At 38.3% G+C, this 12,150-nt stretch overlaps 1 protein-coding gene across 1 annotated transcript; it reads left to right on the top strand.

Annotated features, from left to right (window-relative positions):
- The first annotated feature begins 346 nt into the window (after positions 1–346).
- LOC137253731 (uncharacterized) lies at positions 347–11,227 on the top strand. The gene is made up of 5 exons (XM_067791136.1): positions 347–442; positions 2,340–2,472; positions 5,782–6,113; positions 6,197–6,354; positions 10,999–11,227. Exons 1-5 carry the CDS (start codon positions 431–433, stop codon positions 11,123–11,125), a joined length of 762 nt encoding a protein of 253 aa, XP_067647237.1. The 5' UTR covers positions 347–430; the 3' UTR covers positions 11,126–11,227.
- The last annotated feature ends 923 nt before the right edge of the window (positions 11,228–12,150 follow it).

Genomic DNA, 12,150 nt, shown 5'->3' with positions numbered 1-12,150 from the left:
TGCGAGTAAGAAATACTGCCATGGAGAGATTCGTTCCTAATTTAAACCACAATTTGGAATTTTTAATACAGTTTAGCAATTTATCACGCCCCTTTAATAGATTCATTCATATTTTAAGCTTTAATATACAAAAAACCGTTTTCAAATCGGAACTTTCTGTGCGGACTTTATTTTCTAAGATGTCTAAATGGCTGTATTGGTCACCACTGCTTTGAATTATATTTCAGTAGAACAGTTAAAATGGTAATATATCCATAAAACCATTGGTTGAGTAAATACGTAAGTGAATGAAAACAGATAAATGTCGAATGAGATTTTATGACTGATTTGTTGAGATATAAATAGGAAGAAGTCATTACAATTTGACAGTTTTTTAAGAATCAAGTGGATTGAAATTAGAGCCAGAGATTAGGGACGGAATAAAGGAAACATGCTAGGCAAAGTAAGTCACAAATTTAACAATGAAATAAAATTATACTTTTTCAAAGGATGCGAAAGAAATAGTCATACCTAGCTGGCATACATTTGAGATATTGAAAAATTCAAGACATGCAGCAGCTCCGGTTTACAGTTCCGACTTGTTTCCATTTCAAAGTGTTTCGATTTTCGTTTGGTTCAACAAAAGTGATAGCGATTTTCTCCCAATTTCAATTTTGCAGTAAAGAATTGGAAAAAAGTTTGATAAGTCGGTCCGAACGTTAAAATAGAACTGATTCTGCTGATGAGATAGAAAAATCGGGACAAGGATCTTCAAATTCCTTAAAATTTTAAGTGGTGTAGAGACTAAACAAGCTTCCGCTGCGATAGGCATGCAGGAGTTTAGGTTTTCAGATTCGACTTGTTTCGATTTCAAAGTGTTTCGATTCCGATTTTCGCTTCGTTCATCAAAGAAATAGCGATTTTCTCCCAATTTCAATTTTGCAATGAAGAATTGGAAACAAGTTTGAATAGTCGGTCCGAACCCTGATATGGAAATGGTTCTGTTCATGAGGAGATAGAAAAAACGTGACAGGGATCTTCGAACCTTTTATTATTTCTTGAGACTACTGGCGTTAGCGCTGCACTCACATACAGGACATAGATCACGTATGTCGGGGGTTACTCAGTTAAGTTAATTTAACGCTCGACTGCCTGGAAAGTTTGCTTTCCATATTTTTAAATTGGGTATTTGATTTTTATAACGGCGATCACCGGGTGTGACTCAGAAGGAAGTTTACCGACTCTTCTTTTTAATGTTACGACTCAAATTGACGTTAAGTAACCCTGACAGCTTCGTCAGGATTGGGAAGAACCAGTTTCATCTATTCGAGACCAAACCAATCTTCTGTTGAGGCAACTCCCTGTTATTTGGTTACTTCAACCTAATGCTAGAGATGATAAGTCGAGCATCAGAACTAAAATATTCATGAATCATAGTTTACCACAGCTTGTAATTAATGCCGTATTCTGAAGCTACATACTTCATTGTGCACCCTAAGTTCTCCCTCCAAAGGCCTGTATAAAGGCGAAAAAATAGGGTCTTAGATAAGCTGAAGCACGCTCTCAATGTCGCTCGTCACACCTGCTTTCACATATGACTTGGACTCATGGACACTGTTGGAGAGAAGATGAGATAGCTCTTGGAGTGTTCGAGATAAAAATTGTCTGGAGGATTTATGGTCCTATCCGTGACGCGACGTCTAGTATTGATGTATAACAAAGAGCTGTATGAGCTTTACGCAGATATGAAGATAGTGCAATAAATAAAATTCCAAAGTCTTTGAGGCAGTTACCGAAGAAGGTTTAATGAGGAGTTGAATAATTAAGACGAAAATGTTGAGCTTTGCTTTAGTGTGAATCTAAGGAAACGAATAAAATCCTACGACGCAGCTTGTTAGATCCAGTTATGCATATTGAATTATAGGAGCGTCCGGGCAAGAAATATTTATATCGGTAGCTGTTTTTATTAGTAGAGCATGGCGAGCGACAAGTGGAGGAGGACTTGATCCCTTTTGGTGTTTCCAATTGGCGTTAGTTATAGGGATCACGGAGGTGACCTATTAAGCAACGGCCAAAATTGTGTAGACTTTTTAGCTGCTGAGCTTTTGATAGAGCAAGGGGAGAGTACAACCAACGTGACTTCCTTTAAACAGAGGAAGATTTATCCGAGCTCAAGGTTGGTCTTATTCCGAAATATACCGTTGCCACGCAGTGCTACTCTGCAGAAGTAGTGACAGTCAATGTTATTTTATGTGTTATCACAACGGAGCTTTTTGCTGCTTAAGTATTATATAAATATCTTTTTTTACATTAATAACAATTTAGAAATATACATTTATACATTTCGGCCCATTTTCCAGATATTCGGATTATGCATATTTTTAGTGGTCGCGCCATCAACCTTAGGTCAGAAATGTGGCGAATGTATGCCCAACTATGCATTATGCGTAAATAGGACTAGCTTCCAAATTTGCACCGGCGACACCGCAACATGTAAGTATTGAAAAACTGTGGGTCTTGAAACACCAAAAGAAAACACAACAAAAAATAAGGTAAGAACAGATAAAAGGAAAGGGGAAGCTTTTTAAAATTGAAGGCAAGTATTTGGGCGAAACAAAGTAGAATGCAATTGGGAGAAACAAAAAGGGAAAAAGGGGAAGACGAAGAGCAAAGCTATTAAAAACTAATAGGGTGAAGGCGAAGTAGAAAGGAGGGGAAATGGAAAAGAATAAAAGGGAAGGGTGCTCCCCGAAAAGCAAGAAAGAGATCCAGCCAAGGGAAAGTCTGAACAAGACGAATAGAAAGATGATGGGAAAGGAGAAGGAAAAGTAATAGGGAGAAAGAACAGAAGAAAAGCTGGGCATTATATAAAAGCTAAGTGACGATTAATAAGATAGAGAAAGATAGGGAATGGAAGAAATATAAGCAGGGAGGACCGAAACAGAGCGGTCTTAACCTCGTATATTCATTTCCCAAAAAAATCTTGTTTGTTGAGCGATTTGCCTGAAACTCGGTACTTAGGAAAAGGACTGGGGACCGAAATATTCCATAAAATTATATTTATTCAAGGATTTACTAGTAATTTGGGAAAAATACCGGAGCGAGTTGTTCTTAATTTAATAAAATAAATAAATGTAAGGCGTGGTAACCTCCGAAGATATTTTAGGCCGAGCTTCTCTTCCAATTTGCGCCGTGTTCCTTTTAATTTTTCCTACAAATTGGCGGGACGAGACCTACTTGTTTTATGCCTTCTCCGAACGGCATCTGCAAGGCATTCGATGAGTTTTCACTGAGAGCTTTTCATTGCCAAACACTGCCGAGGGGCGACCCCTCTCGTCTTGTAATTGAAAAAACTTGTTTCTAAAGTTTTGATGTTGCTTTGTCCGGGGCGTTAACCCTGGATCTCCGGTGTGGTAGGCGGAGCACGCTCCCATCACACCACGGCGGCCGCCATACTACATGCTAAGTAGCCCTTTGCCAAGATTAATAGTTCGGAAACTTTTTGATGTGCAAAAATGTTGGATCACGGTATGGAGGAGTTCAGAATGTTGGCGTAACGTATATGTAAGCCTAGGAACAGTCTTTGGAAGTACTATGCTCGATAAGAGAATAAAAAACCGATATGTTATCGAACAGTTGTCGATTAACTGTAGAAAAGTTAGCGATTTTTTATTGGAGTGTTATCGAGCTCTTATCGATTTGTTACGATAAAAAGCCGACGTAGCCCAAACTATTTGTTTCTGGTAAAGTTAACTCTGTTGTAGTTTAAGTTCAACTTCTTTGGTTGCTTGCCGTGATTCGATATGCGACACTCGTCGGCTCGATATTCCAATTCAATATCGAACGCCCGATGAAATGATTTTGGTTGCCGTATCTTAATATGAGCATTTTACTTATAAAGTGTTTTTCAGCTATAAAAATAGTTTATATTCTGGACAACGTTTGTTTCTTATGTGCGTAATAAAAAATCAAACCAGGCAAATCGACAGCTTATCCGCTATCGAACAGTTTTATCGATACGACTCTTCGACACAGTCAACCACGGCACGTTGGACGGTTCACCCCTTTCCCTTGTCTAATATATGGAGCGCAAATTAGGAACGAAACTTCAAAACCTTCCTTACCAGGAGGCGTTACTAACATTTCCTACGCCGACGACTGCACGATAATGGCAACAGGACCTGGAGTTTTAACGGACGAATTAGTTTCTAGAATAAACAGCTATCTCCCAAGTCGCGACCTGGTACTATCACCGACCGAATCCACGGCCACTCTGTTTATGACGTGTAAGGAACAAATAACGCAAATAATGGACGTTCACGTCGATGGTGTTACGCTACCGACTTTCAGTCACTCAAAGATCTTAGGGGTAACGATCGATTACACTTTCACCTCCAAGGCGCATGCAGCGAAATTGTATGCAAAGCCGCAATAAAATCCTCAAGTCACGTTTCTTCCCACTTACAAAGCAATCGGCCTTCCGCTCATGTACCACACGTCACCAATCTGCAAACCTGCCAAGATGCTGCACTCACAACTGGCACGGGATGCTTTCTTATGGCTCTTAAATAGTGAGGCAAAGGAGTTCAACATTAAAAAGCATACCAAAATGCTGAACAGACAGAAACCAGACTACCAATGGAAGACACGAGTCACCCTAGCCCAACTTTGTTCTGGATACTCTAACAAGTTAAACCCTTACTTGTCTAGAATCAACCCCGATAATGTCAAGAGTACCTGGTATTCACACCTTTTTTTACAGAGGTGTTCCACACAAATTGGGGCCCATATTATGAGACTCATTCGATCAAGACTAGTGTCATTGTTCGATATTTCGATCAACTCAACCTTTCAGAAAAGCACATTCCCATCATCTGTCAAATAAAATAAAAACAAAATTATTCATTATGAAGAAAAAAGCTTAAGTACTGGAACTAGCCAGAAGTATAAAACGCTGAAATGGATTTTAACGCGTAATTGTAGCTTTCTACACATGTTACATGTGTTAAAAATAATGACCATAGAAGCGTTCATGGACTTGCTATCCAGTAAAGATGAATGGCTGCAACAATGAACAAGAGCCCTGTCTATTCCAACGATTCTGAAATTGGAAACAATTCTCAGATTTTGCGCTAGGGATTGTCTCAACTGAGCATCGGGTACGAGAATGCACTCGGAATTTTTTCCACCTGATCCTTTCTGCAAGTTCCTTTTGTTATAAACGGATTTTGTACAATTTTTGAAACCAGTCTTCCAAGCAGTTGTTTTGTATTCACGACCTTTGATCTATATGTAGGGTTCTTAAATTATATTGACTCAATTATTTGTATTTAACTTTGTTATTATGTAACTTTGTAATTTTACCATTTACCATTTACTTTTAATTCAAATTTGTGTGAATAATAATTTTAATAAAAATAAAGCTCCTACACTATATACGATTAATACAAATAGTTTTAAATTACTATTAGGTAGCAAAAAAGTAGAAGATAAACACAAAAGACTTACGTTTCAAACAACTTACTTCTAATTCGATACAGCGTCGACAACAAATTTCTATTCGCTTCAAAATTAGACACACAACGAAAATTTAGACAGAGATTAGATGTCATAATACCAATTTCAAATTCGATTTTCGATGTTCGATAGCCAGCTAATATTGAAGATCGAAAAATGCTCATAATAGGGGCCTGGTTCACTTTCTCCGTGACATAGAACAGGGGCTAACCAATTCTAAAAAATCTTATTCATTAAGCGTTTTGCTTGAAATTTGATAATTTTAAAATTTTCATATTTTTACAGCATTGCCAATCGACGACGAAATTTATAACTGTGCAGAAAATGAAGTTTGCACAAACTCTAATAATATATGTGAAGCCACACCAGATAAGGTAAATATTATATCGGTTTGTGATGAATCGCCATCGACTTCTTCATGCAGTTCATGTAATGGCAAATCACCAAATGCTATGGTTTGCCTGAGCGCCACACAATTCGCTTTGTGTAGAAACACTAGCAATGGGCTAGCACCATCAAATCCTCTAGCATGTCCTAATGGGCAATTCTGCAGTGAATCATTAATGACGCAACATAATTTAAAAAAAGTTTGCGGACCACAAGCTATACTTGATTATGTAAGTAAGAAATTATTACATATTACGTAATTTATGTGTTTTATATTTTATGACTCTTATACGTACCACATTGTCTATCCTAGTTTGAAACCGCACCAACATGTCCACTGGTTGGAGTAGTTACTCCATCTACAGAAGCTCCAACAGCAGCAACAGAGGCTGATGTATCAGACATATGCGCAGATAATAAAAATAAAACTGGAAGTTATTTTCAAGTAAAAAATCCCGAAGATTGCAGATCGTAAGTATTTTACAACACTGGCAACATGTTAGAGTAATAGATTTCTATTAGTGGTGGAATTATTTTCGAATAATATTCGAATAATCATTATTCGAGTAATCATTATTCGAATAAAAGAATAATACTATTCGTTTCAAATAATTCTAATAATAGCTTACTACTTGGAAATCGTATTAACCGAATACCGCTATACGAATAATGATCTAAAAAAATACCTACTTACTGCACGATTATCGCTTCTACGAATGAGTATAACGGTGTGTATGTACTACACATATTTAAGGGCCAATAAATGGTGACTTATCCATAACCAGATAAAATAGCTGATCGAACCAACCTTATGGAAATCAATGTAATCGATTAATACTTACTTACTCCACGGTGTGTATGTACTACACATATTTAAGGGCCAATAAATGGTGAATTATCCATAACCAGATAAAACAGCTGATCGAATCAATGTAATCGATTAATGGTGCCATACCATAACGCTAAAGCCATAACCATATCATAGCCAACCAATTGGCTTTTGGTTTTTCGCCATATCCATAACCTAAAAATATTTGAGTTGGTGAATTTATTAACTTTTTGTATATTTTATTTATTGTTTTGGATACGTTTTGACTAAGAGACTTATTGTTTGTGGAATATGCTTGTAATTTTTTGCGTTTTCCCCGTTTTTATGAAAATGTCAGATGTTTAAGGTTATGGCACTATTAATCGATCACAATGGAGGTGGTTATGGATATGGGTATGGTTACGACTATGGCGCTAGGGTTAAGTTTATTTGGCCCTTGACGTATGTTAGCGATGATCGTGACATTAGTTGTTTTTTGTTTTTTTGAAAATCATTATTTGAATAGTAATGTAAGTAATTGGATTGGAAGATGGGGTATTCGAATAGTAAGGTAAGGTATTCGAATAACGAATACAAAGTTCGAAAACTATTTTTCGAATTACGAATGCTTGTCGAATGAAATCGTTTATTATTCGAATAGTCCCACCCCTGATTTCTATGCAAACATTGGCCGTTTTACCCTCTACTGTTTTACTTTTTTTACGTACTGCAGACTGCATTTTTTTTAACATGATGTCTAAAAGACACGTAGTTAAGCCTCTTATGCGTAATTCACTTTAGCTTTAGCCATTCGGTATCTAATTATGTCCCGAATTCAGTCAAAATGTTAACCATGTTTTTAACTACGCTAAACTCGATTTGTTGAATAACTTTTCCAATTAAATTACAAGGAATACCAAATGTAGTAAAGAATAATTATCCATTCCTGACAGGAAGTGCAGAATTAAAAAGAAGCACTGTAACAAATATGTTTGCGATTGAAGGTGTGTTCATACTTTAGCTAGTTGTTATTCCTCTCATTAGCTATCACCCGAAAGATTCTATATGGGATAACAACTAACAGAATGATGGGCAAAGCTGGCTCTGCCCACGAATTCTAACATACGCTAACGCTAAAACTCCATCGCCAAAAATTTCTAAAACAGTATCAATTGCGCTGAAAGGAAGCCCCTAAAGGCTTGGTTTCCTCAAAAGCGGTGTCGCTATATAGCGGCCTTTACATATCGGTAAGTACGTTGTCAAAAATATTGCAATGTAAAAGTAATTATGTGGAAACTAAGAAGACGGTGAAGTTCACCGTAACGTAATATAGCGGCCGGGCATAAAATAACCCTGCCGTCATGACGGTAGAAACTCGTTCATCAACGTTTTTTCCCACCGTTATAGTCAAAGCGGTGAATATTTCGTCAAATATTTCAAATTATTTATAAAATGAACAACATTTTTGAATTGAAATGTTTTTCTTGCGCGTTTATTAAAAGAAAAGTTATAAAAAAAAAACTAAAAAGGACATGCAAAAATGTAAAATTAACTTTTGCAACTCGTCTGCCGTAACAGTTCGTAGTTTCCAACAAGGCGTTGCCGCTAGATACGGTGAGTATACCGGCTGCTCTTTAGCGGTACCGCTTTTAGAGGAAACCAAGCCCCGCGTATTGGCCCCGCGTATTGTCATCTAACTAGTTATCCTTCTGCACTGACATTTAAGTCGCCAAACATGATTTTGACGTATCGCTCCTATCTTTTGTTGAAGAAGAATCTCGCCTTGACGCGAATTGTTTACATACTCGTTCACAGCTGCGAACAAAAGTACTTGCCTGCAAAATCTCTTTCCCTGCCTTCTTTGACAGCAGCAAAAAGAAGACGGCCTTACTTAGCTGCGATAATTAAGAGGTAAATGATTTTGTTCCTTGGTATCTCCAATTGCTTCAAGTTATTTCTACCAAGTAATATCTAACAAAATAATGAAAAACGCGAGCCGAAATTACTTTGACAATTCATTTGTAAAATGACATGGGCATTTCGAAAGTAATTTTTCCACTCCTTGTAATGTAATTAAAAATACATTTTTACATTTTTTTTTTGCAATTACAAAAATATTGTTGTATTTGAGGAAGTGAAAATTATTTCTTTTGCTATGAAGAAAAGTAGTTGAGGAATTTTAATGTAATGGAATTGCATTTACCCAGCTCGGCTTAAGTACCACGAATTAGGTGTCGCGTGGACATAATTTTTTTCGTAATTCACTTTCTCATTTGTCATTCAGCCTCAAAGATACATGTACGCCAAATTCCATTCAAAGAGGTTGGCTACTCAGATTTTTGTTTCGTTAAACCGCTTTTTTACACAATTTTTTTGGATGACGCTAAACTCAGAGATACAATTTTTCTTTCCGCCTTCGGATTACTGTTGTCGAGGTCACCTCTCTCGATATTTTTGGACGCGTATTAGCAGTAGACTCCTGTTCTAGAATTTTACCTGAATAAGGTAACATGCCCAATGAGTACATTTCGTTATGGCATCTCCATTATTTACTAATGACATTTTTACGTGAATCGATTTAATAGTAGAGGTTTTGACGTTGAACGATGAATTTTGAATTGGTTTAGGTTTCGTATATTCATAGGTTTACGAAAGTGCACGATTTCTTGGTGTCCTCACCTCATAAAATTACCTATGTTCAATGTTCAGCCATACTAGTGGATCGAGGCATAGTTAATAAATTCACTATAAAATTAAAAAAAAAATGTTCTAAGGAATTATGTAGCTCAGTACTTATCCGATATTTGTAAACTGATTGCTTCCTATTTCTACTACTAATACTTTTCGAAAATTCGCAAAGAAACAACACAGCTAATGTCAATTCTATTTGGGAGCAAAATGGCCGCAATTGTCAAAAAATTTGTCTGTCGAGCAAACCTCTTGTGATTGAGTCATGACGTCATTGTGGATAAAACAAGTGTGATATCTTATCCGTCAACTGCCTGACGGGGTGTTCAAAATGGCGGCACATAGGGCCAGCTATCTGCAGCGGTTGATAGAGAGAGATACAGAATGAGAAAGCGATAGGTTAGGTTAGGTTGAACTGGCAGTGCACGGCACAAGCACAGAACGTGCTCGATCGTTTCCTCTTCCAACCCGCACTTCCTACATCTGCTATCTCTAACCAAGCCTAATTTAAAGGCATGTGACGCCAGAAAGCAGTGTCCAGTCAGAATAGCCGTCATGGGTCTACAGTCCTCTCTTTTTAATGATAGAAGCAACTTTGTTAGTCCAAAGTTGTAAGACCTATACATAATCTTCGACACTTTACAGCTCCGCGCCTTTCCCGCTTGGTCGATCATGTGCATCTCTCGCCTTCGCTTAATCTCGCCCAGTCTAATTGGGACGTCTACGGAGCAAGCTTCAAGGGATGCGCCCTTTTTAGCTAGTTCGTCCGCTTTTTCATTCCCATCTATTCCCATATGACCTGGGACCCAATATAGATGTATGCTTCTCCCTGTCCCGATTCTCTCCAGAGACTGCTTACACTCTAACACGCATTTAGACGCTGTGCTATGCGAGATTATTGCTTTAATTGCTGCTTGACTGTTAATATAAAAGTTAACACGGTTGCAGCTTAAGCTATTCTCTTTGCTTTGGTTACGGCTAATATTTCAGCTTGCAAAACGCTACAGTAATCCGGAAGCCTGTAGGATCTGCTTATTTCCGGATCAGCACAGTATACCGCAGACCCTACTCCTTCCACTACTTTGGTACCATCTATGTACACATGTATCGCCTCGTCCGCCATTTGCGCACCCTTGCGCCAACCGTCCACCTCTATTGTGGCCTTAAGATCTCCCTCGAAGCGCAGATAGGGAATCAGGTAGTATGTTCGTCTTGTGATTGATTACGCTATACTACTATGGCCATATGGCCGGCGCTCAAGCTGCCCCGAGGCACCGAGCCTGGTTGCGGTTGTTAATGTTATGTTCTTGAGAAAGCGATAGTCAAATAAAAATCAGGTGATCCATTCTATTTGTAATTTTGACGTCTATGCAGAAGTTATCACACTTGTCTTATCCACAATGCATGACGTGTTTGGAGGGGGGCGAACAGTGAATGTGAGAGTGAAGTACAAATGATAGGATCTGTGTATACATCATATAAGCTAGTAAAACTGTAGGACAGAGTGGGAAAACGCGGTGAAGTTTTGGTGGCAATGCTGCGAAGTTCATACACTTTCAAACTGCAATAGAAATGTCTGGATTATTCAAGCGTTTCAATAAAATATTTCTTCTCTTTAGATACGTTTATTGTGAGCGTGACGTGAGCTCTGGCGGATTTATATCGTTGGATATGAAATGCAGAGCAGGACAAGCTTACAGTGAAGCACAAAACAGATGCATTACGTCTTCCACATGCCTAAATTAATTTATTTTTTTAGAGTTGCCAACTATTTAAACTGTTAAAATAAATAATTTAAATTACATATTAAAATACGCGAAATAAACTAATGCAAATCTTTTATCAAAATTGTTTTTAATCAGGGTTGCCACCCCTAGCGTAAGTGATAATATCCGACCCATCTCAAATTTTTGGTCGAATCCGAAACCAAATCAGATGCTCGGCCTTATCTTTAAGTTGAGCCGAACAGTTCGAAAATCGAATGTTCGGTCGAACTCAACTTAATACAACAAGTGGATTTGACATAATTATACCCACCCAAAGCTCCACAAATTTTCCAGACAGTTCTTTCCAACATAAAGTAGATGTGGAGACTTCAGATTGGAGCAGAGCACTGTGCTTAGGTCACGTGTTCTTAAGAAAATGTTCGAGGCCGGATTATGCCGTAATATGCTTTGACTCCTAATTAAACTTCCTTCGATACTCGCTGTTGGCTTATGTCGTTGTGTGTAGTATGACCCCATATGCAACATCGCTTTTTTACGAGGCAACGCGACATTTCTCATCATACGAGTTTTTTTTTGCGGACTCGAACCCCATGTCGAAGATTGTTCTTATTGAGCAGGTATGATATGTGAGTGAACTAATCACCAGCTGTCTGCTTCGTAAGTAGCTTCTCGACGGCACTGCGTGCAATCTTTCCGATTCACAGAGGCTTTGCGTATCGATATTTGAACCCCTACGGGTCAGTCACAGACTACCCCATCTCTGGCACAAAGCGTGCAACATAAATCTACAAAACGTGGCCGTGAGTGCGCATCCGGGGGTACGCCATCGCCGCAGGTGCGACCAAAGAAGAAGAAGAACGCGCAAAAGACCTCAGAAGTCGTGAACGCACCAACGAAGGAAGTAACAGAGTTAGTGAAAGAACCAGAAAAAGGAGGAGCTTGGGCGACGGTTAAAAAGCAAAAGCGCCCGAAGCAGAGACTAGCCCGCCCCGACGCAATCCTGATCAAACGCTCAGGCGATTGCTCATACGCGGATATCCTTAA

This window comes from Eurosta solidaginis, chromosome 5 (assembly GCF_040869045.1).
Source record: "Eurosta solidaginis isolate ZX-2024a chromosome 5, ASM4086904v1, whole genome shotgun sequence".
Lineage (NCBI taxonomy): Eukaryota > Metazoa > Arthropoda > Insecta > Diptera > Tephritidae > Eurosta > Eurosta solidaginis.
This window is presented reverse-complemented; position numbering and strand designations above follow the sequence as displayed.